Source organism: Diorhabda sublineata, chromosome 3 (genome assembly GCF_026230105.1).
Source record: "Diorhabda sublineata isolate icDioSubl1.1 chromosome 3, icDioSubl1.1, whole genome shotgun sequence".
NCBI classification, from domain to species: Eukaryota; Metazoa; Arthropoda; class Insecta; order Coleoptera; family Chrysomelidae; genus Diorhabda; species Diorhabda sublineata.
In genome coordinates this window covers 1,488,531-1,515,687 of record NC_079476.1, presented here as the reverse complement: position 1 = coordinate 1,515,687, position 27,157 = coordinate 1,488,531, and the positions used below count along the sequence as shown (strand labels likewise).

Below are 27,157 nucleotides of genomic sequence, written 5' to 3'. Positions count from 1 at the left end.
ACTTCAATATTATTGGAAGTGGCCTTCTCTCCGGTTTCGCTTTCTCTCTGCTTATTGTTTCGAGTTCTTCTTGTATATTTATATCCGCGGTGTCTTTTTCTTCGGAGGATTACTTCTCCGCTTTCTTCCTATGTTTTTTGTTGATCTGTTTATTCTCCTCTCATGAGGCAGTCTTTCATTTGGAAACTTCTGTCGATTCATTTTTGCGATTCCCACTTTTTTCTTCATTCTTTTGTCTTCTTTATTGGTAGCAGGGACGGCTTACTCCTTTTTTTCTTGCGAGTTTTCCATATTTTCAATATTTCATAGATGTTTTGCCTTATTGGCGTTCGTCCGTTGGGTTGTTTCTACTGAATGAAGTACATTGAAGCTTTAAAAAAAAACAAACATCGTTTAGAACAATCCCACTTCCGATATGAAAAGTGTACTTTCTTGTTTTATTATGAATTCAACTTGTGGAACGTAAAAAAATTCATTTCATATTATTTTGATAACATTTGTATCCAAAAAACTATTCTAGAACTAGTAAATATCAGAATGATTTTGTTGTAAACTACCTAGTATTGATAATGAGTATGAAAAACGTTTTTCCATCAAGTTTATATATGTTAAAACAATTACGGTTTGAAATCCGCAATTAGTAGCATCAGATTTCAGTCTCTGTAAAACCCGAAAGTATAAAACGTTAATCCTAATTTACATTCTGGTACTTAAACAGGTGCTCTGCATTGCGCTATTACGTTTTTCTTTATCATGTTAAAACTTAAATTAGAATATTGTATTCGCATGGAATAATTTCCTCATTTCAAATTCAGTTTCCAGATTTTTCAACTGCCAGTATTTTATCTCATCCAAAGAAGTAAATCTGACACATCCTATCGGAAATTTAACAGACTTCTGATATTAAAACAATTGAGAATATTGAGGACACAAAATTTCGAAATTTTGTATGAAATTAATTATTTATAAAACAAGTGCAAAAAGTAAATGTTTATAGCACGTGACGTGAATTTGTTTAACGAGGTCGTTAAGCCAAGGTTGAGCACACGTTAAGTGCAATAAATACTCACTTTTCGCACGAGTTTCATACTATATTTTTCCTACATTCATGGAAAAAAAGTTTTATTTGGGTATGGGAAAATAAAAAGCGTAATTTAAGCACAAAACATTTAATAATTAATTAAAACTATCGGTTAACATTGAGAAAGTTAGTAATTAGGAATAATTAAACTTACAACAATATTTAACAATATTTTAGCAAACGGGTGATTGATAAAAAAACGTTTATGTGGAATATGATTGGGACGTAATTTCGTGTATTTACGGTGTATATCGATCAAATTTAATTCTTCCTCAACCGCAACTTTAATAACTTTAATTAACGTTGTTAATTTTCGAACAACCTGCTAAAAGAATTTTAAAATATTTCACAAAAGCTAAACAATAATTACTGACTTTTATTTTGATTGAGAAATGTGACCGAAATCCTGCAGTTCTACTTCATATATGGCATTAGTCCAAAAATCGAAATGTGTCTGTCTGACAATCATCCAACTTAATCAGCGGATTTAGCACCAAGTAGTGTGCTGAAAAGAGGGTGTTTTGACATTATTTCTCACATTGATAAGACCACGACTAACCAGAAGGAAGCCACTCGAAAAGAAGCCTTGTATAAATGTTTTCACTTATAGCTTGAACTTCAGTCAGGGAAATATATTAAATAAGATATTTTTTTATCATATCTCATATTATGTTTAGCTGTTTACAGTCCAAAATTAGAAGGAAATTTTGAGAATACATTATACGTATAAATGAAAGAATCTAATTTGTATCGAGTAAGTACTTAAAACATGGAATGGAATTCCAAGAAAAGTCCTTTTCTTTGTGTGTATTCACGTTTTCTATTGCGTAAATTATTAGATCTAATGAAATCAGGAAAATAATATTCTGGAACGTTGGAAATGTAATATTACAAGAGAAATTACTAAAATTACTACCGTTGGAAGAAACTAATTTGTAAAATTAAGCATCCATTTAATTCAATTAAATGAATCTCGTTAACAGTTAAACCGAAATGTTAAACCAAGTGAAATGCCGCAAACCGTCAAATTAGACGTTATTTTTTATAATAATTGCCAGAGAGTCCTTTTCAGAAATATGACTAATGGATAGCGATGTCTTGTCTTCTTTGGACGTTATTATCGTGTCTTTTATACCGCCTTTCTTCACTTTGTCTTATCGCTGTCGTAATTTCGGTTGAAATAAAGGGTCAAAATTTGTATCTTTACTGGAAAATAGAAATATTTATTTACTAATTTGAATTTACGCACACATGAATTCGTACAAATAAAAAAAGAACTTCTATGTCGACAAATCGGAGTTTAATTTCAAAACTATTATATTAATCAAACAATATAAAGTTGTGGGGATAAAAAACAAAAATCTGTACATTTTTAATAGCTTTGCAAGTAAAATAGGCGTTAATTGACAAAATTTTAATGTTTATCGTAATTTTGCAAAAATTTAGTTTCAAGTATGGAAAACCAAAAAAAAAAAGATTCACGTAAAATAATAACCAAGTTTTATGCAAATAACTCGTTTCCTATGGGTTTTACGCTATTTATATTTATTATCAATATTGTAGAGCATTAAATTATCTACAACTTTTGATTTAAAAATTTTTTCATACGGTGAATCGTTTCTGAGATAGAGGGCAGAGTGCGCGCGGTTAGAATCTAGTTTGAAATCAACTGGTAATTCCGGTCAAAATAATAATAATTTGGAGCTTTTGAAGAAGAAAACTTTCCAGTTCAGCGGGAAGACACGACGATGAAGAAGTAAATTGAAATTAAAATTCGTTGTCCTTATAATTATTTTTTATTTGTTTTTTTTTTTTTTAATTTTAACAACATATCGAATGACATTTTTTAATAAGCATTAATTACATTTTTATTTATTTCCTATCATTTTTTATTTATTTAAGAATAATTATTATAAATAAGATTTGAATCATAATATGATTAAAATTTTTCTCTATACGATTTTGAAACTACCCGGGGCAGATAAGTTTTATTAAATGAATTTATACTTGATTTGCAATAAATAATTAAGCAAAAAATATTTAAATATGATATAATTGTTGATAAAGAATGGTAATTATCTATAATTGTAGAGAATTTAATGCTCTACAGTATTGATAATAAATACAAATAGTGTAAAACCCATAGGAAACGAGTTATTTGTGAAAAATTGTGCAAAAAAATCGATTTTTTTTAATTTTGACCCCCGATTTTTAAAGTTGCTCACATCGAATTATATGTGAGTTTTGAGGGGAGTTTTAGGATGTCAAATTAACAAGTTTAAGCGACTTTATAGCTGGATATATCGATTTACTGAAATGACTGGACTAAGATAAACAATTTATGATATCTATCGACGTATTTCGATTGCAAGAAAGTCAGGAAAAGAAGAGAAAAGCTTTGTTTAGGTAACGACACACACAAAACTGGGAGTCAGTTTGCGAAAATTCAGTAAAAAATTCAAAACCGATCCTAAAGGAACAGAATCCAGAAAATCTGCACCCAAATATTGTGAAAACCAACAAATGAAAAAAAATCAAAACTTAGAAGTCGCTAAAAATTTGGATATCATAATCGTTGACGAGTCATTATTTACTTTTGACGGGAGTGGAACGGCGAGGAAGTAAATTCAGAAGTATATTTCAGAAGACACAAAAAGTTCAATTCGAAAGTATTGGTATGGTTGCCGATTTCTTTTCGTGGTTGTTCTTCAGCATACATTTGTCGTTTAGGAAGCACTGTAACCGCCAAAATGTATGAAAAAGAGTGTGGTAGATCTAAATTAATGCAGTTTATGAAGGAAAAGCATCCTGAAGGAAATTTAGTATTTAGGGTAGATATGCCAACTACTCATTACAAAATAAAAGGTTGTGGGAGCTTTTGAAATCCAGCCAACAAACGATTCCATTTAAAATAATTATGTTTGCATATTTCTCAATTATCTATAGGGAGTAGATAATACGAGGATTGTCTTAAAATTTTCGACCTAACGAAGGAACCAGACATTTTTTCCCATAATCTTTTTTATTTCCAAATAATATCTACCGTCTACTTCCTCAAAATAAAAGTTTGTATGCATTTAATCAAAATATCTCTCTTGCAAGTGGTAAGGAAACAGGAAAATTTCCTGGGGTCAATTATGGTGAATACTGTGGTGAGTTGTCAAGAAATTTGAAGTCATGAACTTTAATCATGAAAATCGCTGATGTGTGAGAAGCATTTTTTTTCATCAAATGCGTTCTATTTTTGGCACTTTCTTCCTTGACCTCATCAAGCAATGATACATATTCTCTTATTATTTTATCACTTTGATGACAATGGATGAACACAGTTCCCGTAATTGCAATCCTTAGTCCCAGAAGTACCTAACCTAGAGTTGGAGGTAGTTGCTTGAAATATACCACTACAATAGAAAATAGTGAAGATTTTCAGTGAGTTTGTAAACATTGAAAGACCTTATCCCAACCATTATAACACCTGCGAAGACCAGCAAGAAGGCTACCGCGTTTGCCCACGATTGAACAAAAGCAACATCGTAAAGATGTTTCCATCGAGTTTTTGGCAACTTTTGCGTCGTTTCATAACCATGGATGAAACTTGGGTCTATCATTTCACATCCGAGATAAAAGTAAAATCAAAACACTAGACTGAAAACAGAGAACCGGCTCCGAAGGAAGCAAAGACCATTCCATTTGCAGAAAAGGTCATGACTTCGGCTTTTTGGGATACCCATGGGATAACAACTATCAACGGTGAGTATTTTGCGAACTTATTGCAACGTTTGAGCGAAGAAATCAAGCAAAAACAGACTAAGAAAAAAATGTTGTTTCATCAACAAACACGACAATGCACCAGCTCACTCATCTGTTATTGCTACGGCCAAAATTAATGAGTTAAAGTTTGAATTGCTACCTCACGGACTCTATTCACCAGATTTAGCTCCCACGGATTATTTTCTGTTCCCATGACTTGAGAAAATGACTCTATGGTCAAAGATTTTCCAACAATGATGAGGTGATGTCAGTAATTAATGGCTATTTTGAGGAGCTTGACGATTCTTATTATAAAATGGGTATTGAACATCGCTGGGAAAAGTGTATGGAGCTAAAACAACATTAGATTGAAAAATAAATATATTTTTCCCAATATTTTTGTGTTTTCTTCGTTGGTCGAGGTAGTAACGGATCAAAGTTTTATCTATAGATATGAATCTACACAAAAACCCGCTTCAGTCAGTACATTGCAAATATGTTCTCTCCAACTTCAATCTGATGGTCGACCATTACCATTTGTTGATTTTTTTCAATAATATCGCTAGTTGACGCAGATTTTTGCCGTCTCAAACGCTAGTAGTGAATCAAAGTAATACAACCATGTTTGAATTCAGCTGCACAAACTATCACAATCGTAAATGAGCCTCCGTTTACTATTCGTGAGTCCTTTTTATTTGCGTGGACATATTGTCTCTCAAAACAAATATTTAATGACATTTTCAGAAAAATCTTTACAACGATTGTTAAACAGAAACTAAGCGTTCAAAATTATTGAAATTTCATTGATTATCTCTCAACGTAAGCGAGTATTGATAAGTGCTGACAACTCTCGTGAAGGATGGTACGTTTTTAATGTGATACCTTGTAATGATCAGATTTTCCGTCAAAATTTAAATCTCATTAACTCAAACATGAATACCGTGTAACAGTATCAGGCTTAACGGAAACCTCGTAGTTGAATCTATTGAAATTTGAATTGAGTATCTAATTTATATCAAAAATGATGTCACATTATATAAAGTAGTTTACTTGAACTTCCGAACGAACTTCGCGAAGAAAGACAGTTCGATTTAACAAACAGGATAAGGATTAATGAAAAGGGAAAAAAGAAAGTTCGAAAAGTTGTTTGAGACTTTTGATAGAATAAAATATATGATCGACAAGGAAAATTGTTGAAATACAAAACGGCTGTGGAAATTGCAGATAAGAGTTTAGATCAAAGTAAAGCAAATCATGCTAAATATCAACATAGATATTGTAGAAGCAAAACAAGAACATACAGTATGTACTGTGAATATTGGTTCTCCAACGTCTACCGATATCTAACCGTAATCCGTCTCTATCCCGCCAAAGATTTTCTGTTATTTCTTATCTATGAAGTCTCTTCAGTTTCTTCATGGTCTTCCTCTTCTCCTCTTCCACTTTAACTCATTCTGTACGCTGGTATTGTTTGTACATGACCGTACCAGATTATCACACATCAATTATCTCACTTATTCTGTTATTTTTTATTCTGTCCTTCAAGGAGTTGCCTTCTCCAAAAGTCCAACTTTAAACTCATATATTGAAGCAATAATCTGCGCGTACTTAATCTTTAGAAGCAACGTATCCCTTCTAGCTAATCGAGATGCGTTCTATGCAATATAATTCGCTTGATACTTGGATCGAAAACATTTACTTGGGTTCGTGTAAGTGAAAACTAGGAGGTGTGCAGGTAAAAGGAAATAGAGGTGTTGGTTTTCCCTAGAACGTGCTACAGACTATACTAGAGTAGTTATAAAAGAATTTTTTCGTAATACTAACTAAACATAGTTGTAAATTTCAATAGACTGAAGCCAGATGTGTGGATTCCGTCCAAGTTAACTACAAATGAATTTATTATCAAGAAGGACGAGAGGTAGATGAAATAACTGTCTATTAAGCCTAAATACACAAAGCAGCTTATTTACGAATATAAAATAAAAGTGAGAGAAGGAACATTCGTATTTTCAGTGGCGCACCATTTCTATGTAGACTTTATATTCAAAAATATAATTAAATAACTCAATTCATCAAATTGTTTTTTGAAAACAATTTATTTATGAAACTGAGGATTTAATAATTTAAAGTTACAAGTAGTTACACTAATCTGACTAGCGTACTAGACGAATATCAAATTGAATGAACGAAGTATTAGTTTTACAGGCTTCTTTATATATTAGTTCTTATCTTATACAATAATAGTAATAATAATAAAACTGACAGAAATAATAAACACAGACAATTTATAGTAACGATAACTTAATGAGGTTAGCGCTGTGAAAAGGGTTGTTTTGTATTACTTAACTTTATCATACCCGAACCGTATTTATCGGTTTGTTGAGCATATATTAAGAGCTGCTGAAATAATGAAAGTAAGTGTGAAAGTATCGGAATATCAACACAAACCACTTTTTCTGTAGACGTGCTACATAGATGACCCATGGTTAATTTAATTTCTGATTGAGCCCTAGATGTTTATGCCGGAGTGAGTGGATGCTGGCAAATTTGACATAAAAATAAATATTTTATTGTTGTATGCATTGTTCCGTTTCTTCATCAAATTTCTTAAAGGACGTGAAGCAATTTATTTTTGGCAATATTGCCGTTTAGAGCAAATAAATTCAAAAATAAGGACTGATTTTTAAAAACATAATTGTACCTACTTGAATTTAAGAATTTTAGTCAGTTTGGATTAAGCGGTTTTTTGAGATATAAAAGATTTTTTTGTGCGCGAAAAGGGGTAGAGGATATGCTTCTGAAGACATAAAAACTGGAAGTTTCACTCTCTAGACATATCTGGAGTAGTCCAGAACATAAGAAAGTATTCGAAAACATACTAAAATATTCTGGAATGTTGTTCTATCTACCGTCCATGACTGGCGAACTGTCGAGGCTATAATATTTGAACCTTTGACCTTATAGACATTTTTAGAAACAATCCAGTGCACACTCAAACGCTGTGGGATATTCTGGAATATTGTGGACCATTACAACATTTTCTATTCATAGGATATATAAAGCAAGGATAAGGAAGCAGGATCTGGTCTGGTATCAACTATAAGTAAATTTTCCGAGTGGAAATTCGACAAATATATAATTATAGACCGTGAAAACAAATATTGTGAATGGAAGAATATGCAATAAAAATATTTGTACCTTTTAATTTTGTATATAATCTAATTATAAACTCCTTGAACACATGACTATCAATTTCCTAACCATAAAACTTGGAATGAGATTTGAGAAAACGTGGAATTAACCAGATTATATATTCATTTAGAAATACGATTAAAACAAGGAGACTGAGCTTCGTCTTTCCAAAAACACCCTTCTCACCCCCTGGATTACGACTCTTTCCTCAAAAACCCTTAGACATTAGGTGAAACTCATTCCAAAAACCCACCTGTGTTACCTGTAACCTCGTGAACTCTTTAATAGGCCAAATCGTCGACGATACGGTATAAAACAGTCTCAGTTATATCCAAAAGTACACAAAAGCCACTACTATACTTTCTTTGTGTGTTTCGTCGAGCTATCCGGGTCCTGCAGATGAAAATAATTCCTATATCAGGACCAATGTTGAAATAATGCTTATAAATGCATATAAATCTAAAATTCTAATCCTTAAAACTTCATGTTTATCTTTATAATTCACTTGTATGAGAAACAACTACTCGAAAAGAATGAAGTAGATATATCCGAATCCTGAAACTTCTTTATTATGACGGAGGATGAAATCTGAATATGAATACTTAATATTGTGTTGTTGGGAAAAGAAAATAATCGTATTTCAAATATAAGTCGACATATGTTTCCACGAAAAATGAACTATGGTAAATTATAAAAATAAGAATTTATGAAATAGTAATCCTAAAGTAAAATAGTAAAAGTGAATGGTTTGGATGACAAACACTTTCGAAATGAATCTGTCAAGTAAGTAAGAATGATTGAATATTTTCAATCGATTGCTGAATTTACAATTGGCGAGGGGTAGACATAGACAAGGATATTTATAGATTAGATAAGCTACCAAAAGTTTATAAGAAATTAGACAGTAAGAATGGACATAGATGAGATTGTTAGATATGGTAAAGTTCTGGTTGATTTAAACATTATAAAACATCTCATCATAATCTATTTAACGGGGTTAATAATTCCGCATAATCGGTTAATCGTTCTACTTGTTTCAACAACATGCATTTTTTCCTATCTCCTGTTTTCTGTTTCCATGTTGTAGTTCCTGCCATGTCCTTGTCTATGTCTACTAACCATTTCGATCTGGGTGTAACTACCCTGCAGTAGCGCCTCTGTCAAGCGGCATTAGTGTTTTCTCCCTTTGTAGACGAAACTGATGAGCAAATTCGGGACTCATGAAATATTCCCTCGGTGTCTGAAGTAAATTCAAACATACGAGCAGATTAAATTTCAAGGACTAGGTGTTTTCCTTTGTTTATGTCTCAAGAAACTTGGGGAGAATTAAGCAATTTAGTCCACATCGTAACTAATTATAAGCAACGACCCTAAATTCTAGTTGCCGAAGAAACCTCAGACTATACTGTACATACCTGTAGCGAACAGCTTCGAGAATATAACACTGAAAATATGGGAGTTCGTCTCCGGGCGAAAGTGTGAATAAACAATCTACATTCGTAAAAACGAGGGTATGTACAATAAAAGGGGTTAATTAATTTCCATTAGACGTATTTGTCAATTAGTACAAAAAATTAAACGCCACATTTCGTATATTTCTTTAAATGTACCGTTTTGTTTGAATAGAATGATTATAAAACATAGTTAATTATGTTAAACAATATTTGGAAAATAGACTGGACTGTCAAGAAGGGTGTGTTATGGTGATTAAAACTTTAAAGAAACTGTGATGCAGTGTTTTAATGAAACCGAAGATGACGCTAATGATATAGACGAAATCCTAGAAGATGACTAGTTACAATCCAAACATGAGAGTGCCTCCGAAGTTTCAGGAAACGAAGAAGAGGATACTACTAGTGGCAAAAGGGACTCGAAAAACTTGGGAAAGGAAATTGAGGACTGTTAGGAAAAGAAAACTGTTAGCGCAGTTTGGAAGAAACCTGCTAAATACCTGTACTTAGGCTTAAATTATGCCGAACGGAAGTTCGTTCATATCTTGCATTAAAATTTCTATAAAACAACCTCACTCAAATAAGCATTAGGTATGAATAATATTGATTTCTACTGTTTTCTAATCAAATTATTAACTTTTTCTCGACAGACGACTCAGACGTGTTATATTTCGAGCAATACTGAGCCTAGTTATCAGCTTTGAGGTTTGACGAGGTGCTAGTTAGTTTTAAAGGTGGTTGTATTTATTTTCTTTTGCATGAAAACTGCAGTCAGTTTGGTCAATTAAGGACAAAAATTAATAAACATGAATCACTAGTGGACAGAGACATAAAGGTTTTTTACAGCTTCTCCAAACGCTCCAAACAAATAATAGTGAGACATATATGTATCTTCACGTAGCGAGAATGTTATCTGTGCTGATTTAGTTCGTTATGATATAAATGATGTGTCAGGATTTCCTGCAAGAAGGTCATAGAACTGAAAATCTAGCTTCGAGAAATATGGTACGAATTCACAACACAAGGTTGTCAAAATTTATAAATACGATTCCCAGGGGAATCTATGTTACTAACAGAGCCATAAGCGATGTAAAGCAACGGAAAACTTTTTGAATTTTTGTTCATTTTAACTTTATTCATCCATAATTATTATTTTTTTCGAAATCATTGATAAACCAATTGGCAATGACTCAATTCAATATGTTTACTAATAGAAATCTAGAAATTTTAAAGGTATGTCAATTATTTCAATGTGAGCAGTTGAAATTTATACAAGTGGGTCATGTGGCACCTTGTTGGAAAGAGATTTTAGTCCTCCGTTTAACAATATAAAATTATTTTCAAAATTTAGTGAAATTATAACTGAGACAATTAATTTTTAAAATGTAAGGTGGAGATGGATAACATTTTAAGAACAAAAATCGATCTGTTTCAGTTTTTTTTCCACATAGTACCTAATAACGCTTAAATGGAATTCATTTCATTCAATATAGATCGCATTGTATATATATATATATATATATATATATATATATATATATATATATATATATATATAAATTTGATTTGACGTGACTAGGTTACATTTTTGGAGTTTACTCCTTAAGAATCGATTTGCATATATAAGGGGCCCGGTATGAGAAAAATGTGAGGAGTAAAATCTATCGATGAATGACCTTGTTACGTTTTTGGTGCGCACCCTATGATGCGCAACTTTCTAATTTGTCAGTGTCAACATACTTATATTGCTGTTTTTATTATAAATATCAATAATTAATATTGTTATTGTGAAGTTTTAATTTTTATCATTGTGTTCCGCTAAAGTGAACTGAAAGTATTTTCAAATAACTATGGCAGAAAGAGGTGTAGATGATATTGCCGGAACATCTAACAAACACGTGGTTGCAAGGTACGTTATAATTCATGTATTATATGTATGAGCATGTGCAATTTGTATTTATTAAATATTTTAATAATTATCAATGTAGTTCATATAAATATATATTTGAAAACAACACATAAAATTAGATAATCAACCCAATATGGATTATCGAGCGCATCCACATAAAATAGAAAATTTCTAACCTAACCAAAAATTAATTTTTTTGTCGATGTCTATAAATTCTTCCACGTTATTATGATTTATTTTATAAATAATTTTTAAATATTAACAACTGTAGTCAATAATTCGATAATATTATCAGAAAAATCGACAATATTTTTTCATTATAATAATGTTTTTATATAATTTTCTTTCGAAAAGTTATTTTTTAGCTTATTTAAATAATTTTCATGTACTATTTATTATTGTATGTAAAAGATTTAGTGACATAATTATCTTTTTATAACCATTTTTGTTAATTATTAAGATAATATTATATTTTAAATAAAAAATTAATTATAATAATTTAAAAAAAATGTTTATAAAACATTTTTTTGTTTTTATAAACATTTTTTTATCAATTTTCTTAAAGTCGGTTAAAATTTTTATAATTATGCATTTATAAATTTTCTAATTTTTTTTTATATTTTTTGACTAGGAAAAAATCTAAACCTCCAAAAACTCCAGCCGAGAGACAGCGAGCTTACAGATTAAAAAAAAATTAATGAAGGAAGCCCAAAATATTCTGGCAATCAACCAATCTTTTTAAGTTAAATAAACTCTTTTTGCGTCCGTCGAACTTAAGGAGTAAACTCCAGTCGTACGTCGGAGCTGACACACACAATTTTTTAAAATATTTCTATTTAAGATACATCGACATCCGAAAAATAAAAATGTATACTAGATACGCCTTGTATAAGTGTAGAAACTTCAGTTATACAAACACAAGCCTCCATAAATTTTCGACGAAAACCGGTAACAATTAAAAGGTGTCGACTTCCCAGTCACACATGTCCCACAAAAACCAACTCGCTAGTCGCTAGAAAGGATGTACCCTTGAACGATCAATTATATTAAAGCCCACTGCATGCAGGTGAATAAAAAACGTAGAAAAAAGATGAAGCAACGCAGGAAATGAGTTTTTACAAAGTTGAATCCTGTCCGGTTCTTCATTTCGAAATCGAAGCGAAGGGAAGAATTTCGAACGATTAATACTAGAGGGCGTCAAGTGTTTTGAAGCAATATTCAGGTTCCACAAATAACAACACAGAATTGTTGGAATTGATTGGGTCGAAGAGGAAAAGTAAAAACGAAAATTAATTAGTCCAACTGTACATATGTACAGTTATAAAGAATTGAGCTTAAAAAGACAAAAATCGGAATTCACATATACGAAATTCATGAATTGTAGTGAATAGGAAAAGTTGTTTTACTTTCTTACCTTTTTCGAAGAGAACATAAAAAATTTGGCGACTTTTCGAGTTTGTTCTATGGGAGAATGATAGGCGGGAGATATTGTAATTTTTTTGGTGACGTCTTCGAAAATTTCATCTATTTTTCAGCATTTATTTGGCATTAGTCGAATATTTGAGTATACAGCCCCTAACGAGTCTCCTAACGATAGTGTCTGTCAACAAAAATTCAAGAAAGGCCATTTTTTTCGTGATGTCTCCAAAAATTTTATCTTTAAATTGGAACTAGTACAGTATGTGATTATACATGCCCTAACGAGTCTTCACAAGTTTATAATTTTTCGCCAATGATAGTGTCTGCCAAGAAAACTCAGGAAACGGCATTTTTTGTGCGACGCCTTCGAAAATTTCATCTATTCTGTAGATTTTATTTGGAACTAGTCCAGTATTTGATTATATAGGCCCTAACGAGTTCCCACGTTCCTATAATTTTTCGCCAATGATAGTGTCTGCCAAGAAAACTCAGGAAACGGCATTTTTTGTGCGACGTCTTCGAAAATTTCATCTATTCTGTAGATTTTATTTGGAACTAGTCCAGTATTTGATTATATAGGCACTAACGAGTTCCCACGAGCCTATAATTTTTCGCCAATGATAGTGTCTGCCAAGAAAACTCAGGAAACGGCATTTTTTGCGTGACGCCTTCGAAAATTTCATCTATTCTGTAGATTTTATTTGGAGCTAGTACAGAATGTGATTTTGCCGGCTCTAACGAGTCTTCACGAGCCTATAATTTTTCGCCAATGATAGTGTCTGCCAAGAAAACTCAGAAAACGGCATTTTTTGCGTGACGCCTTCGAAAATTTCATCTATTCTGTAGATTTTATTTGGAACTAGTCCAGTATTTGATTATATAGGCCCTAACGAGTTCCCACGTTCCTATAATTTTTCGCAAATGATAGTATCTGCCAAGAAAACTCGAGAAAAGCCATTTTTTTTCATGAATTCTCCGAAAATTTCATCTGTTCTGTAGCATTTGATTGGCTAGTCGAGTACTTCATTACATAGGCACTACGTCCTATCATTGAACAACGGAGCATTTGATTAGCATTAAATAATGGAAGCATTCCACTTCAATTATCTTTTGAGTTTGTACATTTAACTTGCACGCTCTGCGTTTTGAAATATGACACTTAATTATCAGTTCATTTTCCGCTTATTGTTTTTTCTGTCTACTAACTTTAGTGACATACCGACTGGTTAATTTGCTCACTCTATATGTTCAGAAAAAGAAGAAACTTGACACAACATGGAAAATAATTTTTTTAATGAAAAAAGTGTCACACATGTGGTATTCTCACACAACGAATAGCAATATTTTTTATTAATCATTAAATATATTTCTGTATCTGTATGGTATTTCGTGCAATCATTTCGTTTATATGGTTGACAGCTGAGAATTATTTTTAATTTGTTTAGTAATGCGAGTCAAATTGTAAATTCTTAAGCGATTCGTTTAAAATAAAAACAAACATAATTCTTATTGTTTTTTTTTTGTCTGTTCATATTCCTCCGCTAATCTAAGTGACGTCAAGTCGGTACAATTCAAAAATATAATCATTATTTTCTGAAAAAAGGCAATTTTGGTAATTATTTAGAGTTGGGGCTCCACCCCAAACTTCCTCCAAAAATTTTATGCTGCACTTCAGATCCTTTTAGGGGATAAAATAAGTTATGTTATGGTGAGTTTAATATTTTTTAACATTTTCAACATAATTTCAGTTTACTGTTTTGTTTATACATCAATAAAAAGTTATTTTATTTATTATATGAATTATCAACAATTACAAAATAATTATCAGTTACATTTAATATAATCCACGAAATTATAAGTATGATTAACCGTCACGTCCTTGATACCTATGTTATTAAATGGAAGAAATACATAAATATTTCAAGATGAGCTTCCGAAGATTGACCTAACCTAATTTAACCTAAGCTTATCTAACCTAACCTAACCTATCCTAACTTAATCTAACCGATATGATTGGATAATTATTGACATTTAATATGCATAAGATAAATATTGTTATGACGGAAAATATGTGTCTCCCCCACCCTTAGAGTACTTTCGGAGCACTAAAAACAACCCTATATGCGCGACAAAATTATTGGAGTGTGTTTGGGGTGGAGCCCCAATTCTAAATAATTACCGGAATTTTCAAGTGTATATAATAATATTGTTTATAAATCTTAAAATACTATTGATTTAAAAGAATGAGTTAATTATCAGTTTAAATAATGAAATAATTGTCAGTTTTCACAGTAATTAATAAATTATTGTTCTAAACTTAAACGGTGTCGTAATTTTTTTACTTTTCATAACTGATGAATGTTATGACGTTTCTTAGTGTCGAGGAGTGACTTAAAATGTCACATTTGAATTATATAAAATGTTTTTAATAACTTTATAAATGCTGAACAATTATTTGTTACTGCCGGTTATAGAGATTTGTTGATAATCGCTGTATTCTTAATATTCAAAATAATGTAAAAGTTTTCGGCTGCAATTAGTATAAAATTCAACATTAAGGCATTATTTTCCCAGGTGGTATATTAAAACCTCGACCATTAAGTCTCCGGTGTAATTAATGGAAAACAAGATTTTAACCTCATTCTGCTTTATTCAATCAGATAACTTCAAGGGTACTAAAACTTCTTTTTCTGATTTGTTTTTCATTCGAAACTGTTGTCTAATATGCTAGAATTCTTTAGGATCCAGATCTGGATTATATTGTGACTTGATTCAACGCATAGTCTTCTGGAAATATGATTTATAAGTAATTTCCTTCTTAAATCGATCAAATTACGTAGAATAATAGTAACTTGAAGCAGAAATCAAATCCTTGTAGAAAGATCTTTGCAATTTTGTTTTTTTTTTTTATGGATTTCGTTTGATTCAGTTCTCTAAAATGATCCCCGTTTTATTGCAGGTATGTACCGAACTCCATACTTGATCCATCAAACAAAAAAATCCTATTGATTCCACGACACTACTCCAAACAATGCTCTAAAGAATAAATTCGTCACATTTTTTCAATGTTGAAGCTAAAAATTGTATCTGCGATAACATATATTCGTCACATCGATGATGGATGGTATACTTTGAAGATTTATGCAAATGTTGTAATTATCTTATCATCTAAAATGATGTTCAAATTTTTAATAATGACTGAATATTCCAATAGTTATCTTAAAACAGAACAAGAAACTGAATATTTGAAATCAATTAGCAGATGATATATTATGAAGAAACCTTTCTAAGAATGGTCGAGAGAATTCACATTCCTAAAATGTATTGATAAAGTAATTAAATTTAATGTAGTATGCAGGTGATTTACAGAGTTTTGTAACATAAAGATACTCCTAATCACATCGTTTTACTTAAAGCATCTGCGTTCTATTCCACGATGCATAAGACATTCCAATCGTTAACATTATTATTACGATTATCAAACAGTTTCGTCAGAATTTGATTAATATATTATAATAAAGGTGGGTTTTGAAATAATATCAACTAAATGCAAGACTCCAAATCTTCTTATTAACAAATAAACATTCGTTAACTGCCTGGAACTCAACTTACGTCAATAGAAAAGTTATGGATCATTAAATGTTTATTCTACATGTCCATTACAGAATTTCAATATTTTATGACAGAAGTTAATAAGGAAAATATATTTGCCATGAAGAACATTCGTTTCCTGTTTTTCTTGATAGTTTATTTGTGACGGATGATCGCTTAGTTTGTTCTGAAAGAGTCTTGTTTTATCTACACTTAATCGAGTCAAGCTGGTAGCGGGTTTTCCAATAAGAAGTGTTATTTTGATATTCAAAGAGAAATGCCAAATGGCCGCCACGACTGCGCTTACAGGACCATATCCTTTTCATGAAATTTTCCGTAACCAAATTTCAAAGCGGCTGCCCTATGTCCTCGATAGCCTCACGAATTCCATCTTTGAGGTCTTGAATCGATGCTGAACTGTTGGCGGTGGCCAATTGTGATCACCTCTTCGAGAGATAACACGGTCCGGAAATTTTTCCCGTAAAAAATCGATGGTTTCGTTGCTTGTGTAAAGTAAAAGTTGTCCAAATCAATACTATCCAATTCCGGCCATAAAAAATCATTAATCATCTCTCGATAGCGCAATCCATTCACCGTAACTGTTGCTCCAGCCTCATTTTCGAAAAAGTAAGGTCCAATGACACCGCCACACCATAAATCGCACCAAACAGTCACGCGTTGAGGATGGAGAGGATTTTTCTGAGCCCCAGATTCGACAGTTTTGTTTATTGACGTACCCACAAAGGTGGAAATGGGCCTCATCAGTTAAGATGATTTTTCGATGAAATTCCGGATCATTTTCATGCATTTCAAGGAGCAAAGACACGACGTTGATGATGATCGGCCAGCTTGAGTTCTTGTGTTAACTGAACTTTATAGACTTTAAGACCCAAGTCTTTATGCAAAATACGGTGTAATGACGTTTGTGGAATGGCTAATTCCAAAGAACGACAAACCTGGGTTTTCTTCAACACTTTGGGCTACAGCAGCAATATTCTAAGTTGTTCTTGAGCGACGTGCACGGGTTTTATTCTTCACATCACTAACTTGTCCCAACAGCTCAAATTTTTCCACCAATTTCTGTATTGCGGTCCGAGAAGATGCTTCACGTCGACCCAAAAATGTTTTAGTTTTACGAACCGTCTCTGCCAAACTTTCACCATTTTTATAGTGAATTTTAATAATTTCAATGCGTTGTTGAAGCGTGTATCGTTCCATTTTCATTAATGGCGTAGTTTTTACTAGTCAAATGTCAAAAAATGACAGCTTCAAAAGTGACATTTACCGAAATAGCGGGCTGTTCAAAAAAACACCTCTTATTGGAAAACCCATTAGAAATGAATTTTCCAAATTTTTTAATAGATGTTAAATATATTTTATATTGTTAGAAAATTTGTTGGTGGTTTCTAATATTCTCTTTGTGTTCGATGTGTCTGGTCTGGTTTCCACTGTGTATATTAATATCGGCCGAATGACAACCTTGTAGATTCGGGATTTGGTCTCGATTCCGATACGTTTGTTTCGGAAGATTGTATCGTTCAGGTAAGCTGACATTCCTGATATTTCTATGCCTAAATTTCATCTCGTATTGTATAATTCCATCATCTACAATTAGTTTGCATCTGAAAGGTGTTTTTGAGGTGATCGTGCATTTCGTTTTTGCTACAGATATCTTCATTATTGAACTTTTTGACGTTGTGTTGAAGGATAGGATCTTGACGTCTTTTTTCCCATTTTATACCCCTTCAGGTTACAAGTACTATGTCTATAACGATGTTTATACGGGGATAAGAGAATCTCCTTGTCGAATACCATTTTTCGTAGGAAGTTCTTCGGTAGTTATGCCATTGATTTTGGCCTGAGTCCAGACAAGGAGACTGCCTCAGCTCCATCTTCTTCAGAATCATAATGGATGAGATTATAAACTAGGTAAAGCAATCTGGAAGAGGATACCGGATGGGAAGCAAGGAAATAAAAATAATATGTTATGTTGATGACGCAGTGATCATCTCAGAAGACGAATATAACTTACTGTATAGGTTTGAACAAATAGGGAAACAAGTAATAGAAATCTCAAAAATGAAGTGAGAGCTCAAACAACAAAAGCGTCATTAATATCAGGGTACTTGAGATATGTAATTTGGCGGAATAAATAAATGACGACCACGTGGACAGAATGTCAGATAACAGGTTGGCAAAAATTGCAAAGGAAGAAGAACCGAATACATCCCGACCATCAGGACGACCACCTACAAGATGGTATATAAGCTGGTCTTCATCATCTCAGCTGCAGCTAGGCAACCATTGATGCAAACACAGGACTAAGTTCTAATGTACGATGAAGAAGAAGAAGAAATCTGATCACCGTTTGACAAGAACTGAAGGGTAAAAATAATACGGGAAAATGTCAATGTTGTCCACAATCATTTAATGCATGAAAGACGTGGTAAATAAACTTGAATATCTGTGGAACGTAGCATTTATCAGCTGTGTTTCGCATTTTCGAGAAGGTGGCAAATGCTGCTTGACTCAATTAACTGTTTTCATTGCCCATTGTCTATTTGTTTGATAAGAGACCATCAACTTCTTGCATGAGCCGTCCTGAAGTAACTGTATAGCAAGAGTACTAAAAGAAGGGAAACTAAATGTGTTGAGGAAGAATTTGGCGGTTCAGAATCGGCTCACGCAGCTCAAATGGGTTTGAGGGCAGAATACTACCCACACGAGAATCTCCAGCATAAGGGAAGGTTGGAAGAATCGTGACAAAAAATGTAAAATTGAAAATGAAATTTATTATTATGTTGATCTGGTAAAATAAAGAGCTTCGTAAATACATATATAAATAAATTTTTTTTAATGAACGTACGTAAAATAAGATGCAGATAAATATTAAAACTTTAGTAAGTGCAAAGAGTTTTCACGATAAAATATATTTTCCTAGTTTTAATTTAGCATACAGAGAAAAACGAGTAAACACCAAAACTGCTGGTAACAACAGTAGTAAAATAGAACCGCATTTTGCAAGCATGTCGCTTACTTAAATCGACTCTGCAAAGTTTTCGGAGATTGTCCCTAGAGGGCGTTAGTGGTATGGAAGTCTGAAAGGAGCATCTGAAATATGCATACAATTCACCGACGCTCTTACACATTCAACTCGGGAGTTATTTCCGTTTTGGAATTTTAATGATATTTTTAATAAATAATATTCAATGGTGACAAAATTCCGTTCACTATCAATATTAGAACATTATACAGAGTGAGTTTTAGGTATGGAACGCCTCAATTATCTCAGAAAAATTTTTGTGCGCAAGGGTCTTGTGATACGACCAGATTTACATTGTTGTCAGATCTTTTTTTCTGTAAAAATAATGAACTTTGTTATTTCAAATGGATCACCCAATATATTTTGTGTTTTTAGAACTACGTTAAGAAGTACTGATTATTTTTCTTGTAAGTAAACTTTATGAGTTTTCTAATAATACAAAAAATACTTTCATCAAAAATTTTTGTTAGTAGATTCCTTATGGAGTGTCCTTTGTAATAGTTATAATAGTTATCACAATTTTTATTAATCGATTCATTATTCAATAATCTGCGTGATAGTAGAAGAAAATTTGGAAAAATGTTGAGGCATCGATTTCAAAACGAACGATGCGCGTCGGCGCTCAAAAGTAAACTTTATGAGTTTTACAATATAAAAAAAACTTTCTTCAACATTTTTTGTAAGTATGGTTCCTAATGGAGTGTCCTTTGGAATAGTTATAAAAAATATTTACATCACAATTTTTATTAATCGATTCCATTGTAAAAGTAGAAGAAAATTGTTGAGGCATCCATTTCAAAACGAACGATGCGCGTCTGAAAAAGTCTGAAGACAAGACAACTTGCTTATCGAAACGCGCGTCAATAATACAAATTCCACAAGGACGTATTGATAAAACGGAAGTGATTCAATAAAGTAGAAACACAAACATCACTTAAATAACATAAAAAAACCTAATATATTAGTACTAATAACCCCTTTTCACTCAAACACAATCAACATCATGAATAATTGACTCGAAGAGTTGTTACTTTGGTCGAAACGGTTTTTAATTGTAATAAACACCGTCAAGAAATACGGCAGTTCTTAAACGATTTAGCGTGTAACCAGTTTGTTTTACCCATGAACCCAAAGCATTTACATTCGTAGACTTAAATCCGCATTCTACTTCCTGTAACTTCTTATAGGTCTATGTTTGTTAAAGCTGTAGTGTTGTTGTAATCTTGTTTGTGTTTCCTCTCCTTCAAATCCCATACACGTAACTTCCCTTCCGTGATACATTCCGTCATAATCCCAATTACATCTCATTTTTTACTATATTTTGTTGTAATTTGGAATTTTGTTTCAGTGCGCGAAATAAAAAATACAATTTAATTAATTATTATAAGACGAACCAATTATTTATTTATAACATTTTACTGAAAACAACAATATAATTAACATATTTAGTCCCTTCGGTATTTCCTGGATTATCGCAGAGTTTTTATTTTGCAAGTGTTAAATTTTTTTGATATTTCTAGTTTTCTTTGTATGGATTCCTCTATGTATTCTGCTACGATGGAAAAACACAATCCTTCGTGTTTTTTCAGAATAAAAGCCAATCAGTACATTATAATGAACAGATCCCATGAACTGTTTCCAGTTTATCAAATGACCATGGATCAATATCGATTTATTTCGATTTTAACGTTGCAAATATTTAATATTCCAAACTCTCACGATTTGATTATAATACTGATGAGAAAATGTTAATGAAATTATAGAATCAAACATACCAAAAAATATCGTTTATAGTAAAAAATTTGTATGGTAAGCATTTATGGACTGGACTTTATGGTGCAATAATATAAAGAATCGATTAAATGGAAATCGGACGGCGGAAGATTTTAAAGGATTTGGTTCTGAACAAGAAACTACGGTCAAAACCATGTGGAACCCATACGACGAAAACTACAATCGAGGGAAACAAACAAACTGCAAGTTCCATAGAATAATAAATTTATGGAATGAAAATAGCCCTGTAGGGCTTGCAAGTGAAATTCTATTACATAGCAGCGTTTGAATTAGCTTGGCGATATGGTAAAGCCGCTGTTTGCTTGACTGAATTTCTTAGCATCGAATCAACGATGGTTCTGTAATAAATCGAGTTGAATATAAGCCTGTGTTCAGCAAGATATGCACAGGTAGTTTAAGGATGTGTACTGAAAGCAAATTTTTAATAAAAAACGTTTTGTCTTATCAGATTATTTGCAAAACCTTCCTGCTAATGTAAATAGGGATAATTATGCTATTGAAAAGTGGTACGTGTTAGAGCTTAATAAATATTTTTTCTATTATTGGGCGGGTATTTCCATTTTTTAAATAAAAGGTCTCGCCTATGTTCAAAAAATCTTGTGGGCTAGTGTTATTTGAAAATTACAGTCCAAATGGAGCCTAAACATCCTCATTGATAACCTCAGTCATTCCGGACTTCATAAGTAGAAATGGTTTTTTCCCGTTTTGCCCAGAATACTGACGTTTCCCTTGAACGGCAAACCAAACGGCAATGACCTATGTAGTTACTTTTAGTTACTGTAATGATAAGACTCATTTTCTAGGGGATGGCCCGCTGTCTTGATACGCAAGTTAGCGGGCCCTCCCATTATTTTTAAAAATGACTAATGCCAAATTCTGGGAGCTTCACGGCATAAAAACTTGACAGACAAAATCGGATTTTTCTCTATATACTTTAGGAGTTCCATGCTTTGCCCTCCGCCGTTTTGGAACCAAGTAGAACAACCTTTTCAAAATTTTGGTAACTCTAAAGTAATGTAGCAACTTCTTGGGGGTTATAGAATTGTCTCTAAGTAGTGATCAATTAATTTCGATTTTTATTCCGAGTTGACTACAGAAAGGAAATGGGATGCAACATTGGGTACACTTTACAAGAGGCTTGTTCCTCATATGACAATAAAAGATAAATTCCAATAAATTTCTACTTCACAACACTCCAACAAAAAATTTTAATAATAATAATAATAAAATATTGCAAAATGCCCTTCTCATGAAGGAAAATTATCATAAATCATGTTACAATAAATGGAAGGGTGGTATTTTAGTTTAATTTCCTCAAAAATTTCGATTCCCATCTAAAAGGGACAGATAAAACGGTTTGATAAATTACACAATCAAGTAAAAGGGAACGAAATTCCAATAATTTTTATCAAAAGGCACATAAAGTTTATCAAGATTCCGATAATTTGTTTTAAGAACCTCATAAAGTTGTCCAAATTTCTTAATTACCCGTTTTGTTCTTTAAAGAAAACATCGTAAATATTACGGACATCTTCTTATAACATTAACATCAATTGTTTACAAAACCAAAAAGTAATAATAGAAACATAAAATACATAATAATCCACAATTGAATCCCACAATTGTATTGAGTGAGTCATATTGTATAACAATTTTATGTCAATCAATTCAGAAGTTGTTTTTGATAGTTGTTTCTATTTCTCAAAATTCGAACATTTATTTTAAGAGAGAGAAATGCTTTATTGTCAGAAAATTGTTACAATTTGTTGACAAAAGCTTGTAAAAACTAAAAAACAAACATAAAAATGTTTCGTTAAACAAGGGCCGATTTGAGAATTCGAGAACATTATTATTTCTTTATAATATTGTATAGAATATCCATACCAGTTTCCTAGAAAAAAAAATATTATCATTTTCATTTTTATAACACTAATTAAATTAATACAACTTCGTACTAACTTTGAGATATGGCAATACTGATAAGAATAAGTCAAATCTTGCTGGCAATATTGATCGTGTTATCATACCATTTGTTTAGAGATACTTCATTCAATTTACTCAAAAAATGGAATTATTTCCGTGCTGCTTTTCCTAATTCCGTAAAGGTCTCACTTCGTTACAAGATGAATTTCGTTAAGGTCATCCAAAAACGTCAGGTTGAGACACGCATTCAATATTACATGAACATTTGACTGTAAAAAAGATTTCAAAAAACGTCTGCAAGATCATATCAACCGACGAATCATGGATCTTTACATATGAACTCCGAAACTAACAACAATCGACTGCAACAGTCTTTCAAGACTTGCCAAATCCCACAACATATGTTAGAGCAACGTAGAACTGTGAATTCTGAATGGTATACCAAATTTGTTTGCTAGAAATATTCGAAAGAATCAGGAAAACCACTCGAAGAAGACGAATCATTCTCCACAAATCAGTTGAAGGAAAAACATTCTTGAACAGTCAAAACGATGGGTCATTCTCCGTACAAATCTTGTTGATGATTTTTTCTTATAGCCACAGATCAAAAATAAATTTCGACACCTGTAGAAGCGGTTGATGAGTTGAGAATTGCAACCCTCGTAATATAAATTGCGTTATTACCTCTTTGATTTATTTGAGTTTTTTTAATAACATGGGTATTCAAATATTCACATATACTTGCCAAAGTATTGGAAGAGAAAAGATAAAATACGACGGGAAAGCAATAATTTTAATACTGAAATTTATTGAAAAGGTACCATACGGTTATTAACGACTTTGTCAAGTATTAAATTTAGATTCATTATATTTCATTTATATTGATTCAACTCCGAATTAAAACCTCCGTTATTTTATATGAAACTCATCAGTAATATAATAAACATTTTTATTACTTTGATTCCTCGAATGCCAATCAAATAATCAATAAAAATAAATGAAAAATTTAATTTCTTGAATCTGAAAAATTACTCTTTAATGTGGTAAGCGAATTGATTGGATTTGACACCCACCTCAATAAATGGGATAAAGAATACCTTCGCTCAATCATGATATTTATGGAGCAAAGTATAAAACGACGTTTTGTCTTCACTGTGACTTTTGATTCTGATTCAGGTGCATTAAAAATGTCATTTTCGTGTCGTAAATCAAGAGGATGAGCTGGTGCATTGGAAGGCACATTGCAACTTGTTAATAACCAATCGTTTCATCATACAGTCTCATGAAGCATTGGAACAGAAAAGTTATTTTTCAGAAAAAAAAAGACTTTCAACAAAAATAGTATATATATAACAACACAGGTGTGATAAGTTTCGAAAAAAAAACATCAAAAAGACGAAAATGGGTCTTCAATAGGAAAGAAGCAAAATTTCAGATGAATGTGTTGTTAATTTCTATGAGGATGATTGTAATAGTAGGTTAGGTTATCAAACTTTTTTCAGACTACGACCTACGATACTTTCTGCATGACCCACGCAAATATAGTCATAAAGTATATCGTTTATTCAATAAAAAATTATAACAGCTATAAGAGATTGCTTCAGAAGAGGTATTGTGACCGCTATAATGAGAAATGTTTGTCAAAAGAGTGTTAATGAGATTCCTTCTTATAAAGAATTTGATAATAAAACATAGCCTTTTCTGGGAATTATTCAACTCAATATTCTCAAGAAATTGAAGCATTTCATTTTGACAGTTCACGCACACAAATAAATCTGCACAAAGTTGTAGTATATTAGAAAGACACAGCAAAATCTGCACAATTTTTACGTTTCTCATTATCCAGCTGCCATTTGGGCATATCTTAATCCAATTAAACACCTGCATTTTTTGAGTGATGAATCCCGTACAGAAATAAAACTATGTTTTACATTTTGGCGACAAAGATACCAAAAAGATTTTTACATGTGCAAAGTTCTACTTGGAACTATACGGAAACTATGGTAAAGACGCTACAGACGTAGTTGGAGGACTTCAGATACCCTGGTCGCTGCTGAAGGAGGTGTCGAAAATCTGAAAAAATTTGTAGAAGACATTGGAAAGAGATGTGCTGCAAATACTTTGAGCATTTCACCAGAAATGAGCGTGGAGCGTTGAGAAGTAACCACAATAAAAAATTCAATTAAGTCACCGGAAAATTCTTTAATCAAACCGGAATAAAATCAAATTCTTTTGATATAGTGATGAAAAATTCAACCTTTTTTGCGACAACTATTGTTATATGCTATTTAAAATGAGCCGAAACTTAATGTAGAAGTTGTGTACACTGATTCCGAATCTAAGAATGAGGCTGAATCTAGAATTTAAAACTGGAAATTATATTTTTGTGAAATTGCTTGGCAAAACAATTGGGGAATATGGATATGTGAAAATAATTGACAAGATTGATGAAGAAGATGACGAAATCAAAGTTACATTCTTAAATCTCTGTGATAATAGTTAGATACAATGATTATGATGTGGCAGACATTACAAAGGATCAAGTGGTACAGAAGCTGTCCAATACAAACATAGTTTTGAAAGGCAATAAAATTTAATTCACCTGTAGATGTTTTCTAGAAAAACATTTACTTCAAATACTATTTTTGCTATATTTTAGAAATAACTAGTTATTTTGGAGACTGATTCTACAGTGTAAGTTTTAACGTCCCTACTGAAAGTCGTTTCAACAGATTTCAATCAATAATAAGTAAAAATTATGATTACAGTGCTAAGTACATTATTAGATAACGATAATTGATTCTTTAATTTATTATTGTTCATTTACTAAATTCTTAACCTTCAAAGTTTATAAAAATAATAAAAAATTTAATTTCGGTACTCAAATTGTATTTTTTATTCAAATTACAGACCCCTGGCTTTGGTAACACCTTTCATTTTCAAATTATAGACAAAAGTAATGTACAACGAACTGGTAGATTAACAAGATGTACAAATAAACGATACAACACTGTATATAGTTGAAGAATACATATACTTCGGATTAAATTTTGAAGCAAAAGAGAATTAAAAAAATTCACTTCAATCTAGAAACAGGAAAATGTTTACAACAAAATGAGGAATTTCTATGATACTAAAATTATATTTTAGAAACTTTAGCAATCCTACTATTCATTACAAAAGGAAGAAAAATAATCTTATATAAAATCTATTTGAAAAAAAGTCCACAATTTTTCAAAAAAAATATTAATTATGGTCCTAGTAATATCTAATCTAAACTGATCACATTCTAAAAGCATAGTGAAAAAAATTATGAAGAGAAATATACCTTTTCGAAAACACATGAATGCCACTCAATCTAAGATTAATCAGTAAATCATTCGTTGCATGCAAATAAAACGAACATAGGTTTGCGTGTTAAGTGCGATTATGAAACATTTACATGGCAAATAAATCCAGATTATGTACTTACACATTTTGCAGAGAAAAATATCCATGTTTAAACTAAGTAATCCAAGTAAATGACCGTGAAATAATCACTCCATAAATCACTTAAAACAATTAAACCATTACAAAAACAAACATTTTAATAAGTACTGCCAGTAATCTCCTTAGCGCATTCGTTTAAATCCTTGTGCACAACACAGAACTCTCAATTCCGTCTAATCTTTGCATAAATCACCATTAAATTAAAGAGAAAAAAATGAACACTTTAAAAGTCTAGCCAAAATCCAGAGAAGTTGGATAAAGATTTTAATGTATTCCTCTTAATAGAATTGAAATTTCTTTAAACACTCTGCAAATCACGTGAAAAAACCGTTAACTGAAGAAAATAACAACGAACGATATTAAAATTTTTTATTTTATAAATTGTTCGTAAATTTCGTTGAAATATCGGAAGTTTCAACGTTTTAACACGGACTACCAAACTCTCTAAAAGCTTGCAATGTACTGTCTACTGTCTGCTTCTTGGAGCTTTCACGTGCAAACTTCGCGGCGAGTGG

The 27,157-nt window shown here is 31.8% G+C and overlaps 1 protein-coding gene across 2 annotated transcripts in view; it reads right to left on the bottom strand.

The window, feature by feature from the left end:
* Positions 1 to 26,747, bottom strand: part of LOC130441277 (nephrin) — a 177,346-nt gene extending 150,599 nt beyond the window's left edge. For both annotated transcript variants that reach the window (XM_056774879.1, XM_056774878.1), the window contains exon 1: positions 26,626 to 26,747. In XM_056774879.1, the coding sequence (XP_056630857.1) occupies positions 26,626 to 26,650 (25 nt within the window). In that variant the 5' untranslated portion in view covers positions 26,651 to 26,747. The remainder of the gene's footprint in view (positions 1 to 26,625) is intronic.
* Between the last annotated feature and the right edge of the window lie 410 nt (positions 26,748 to 27,157).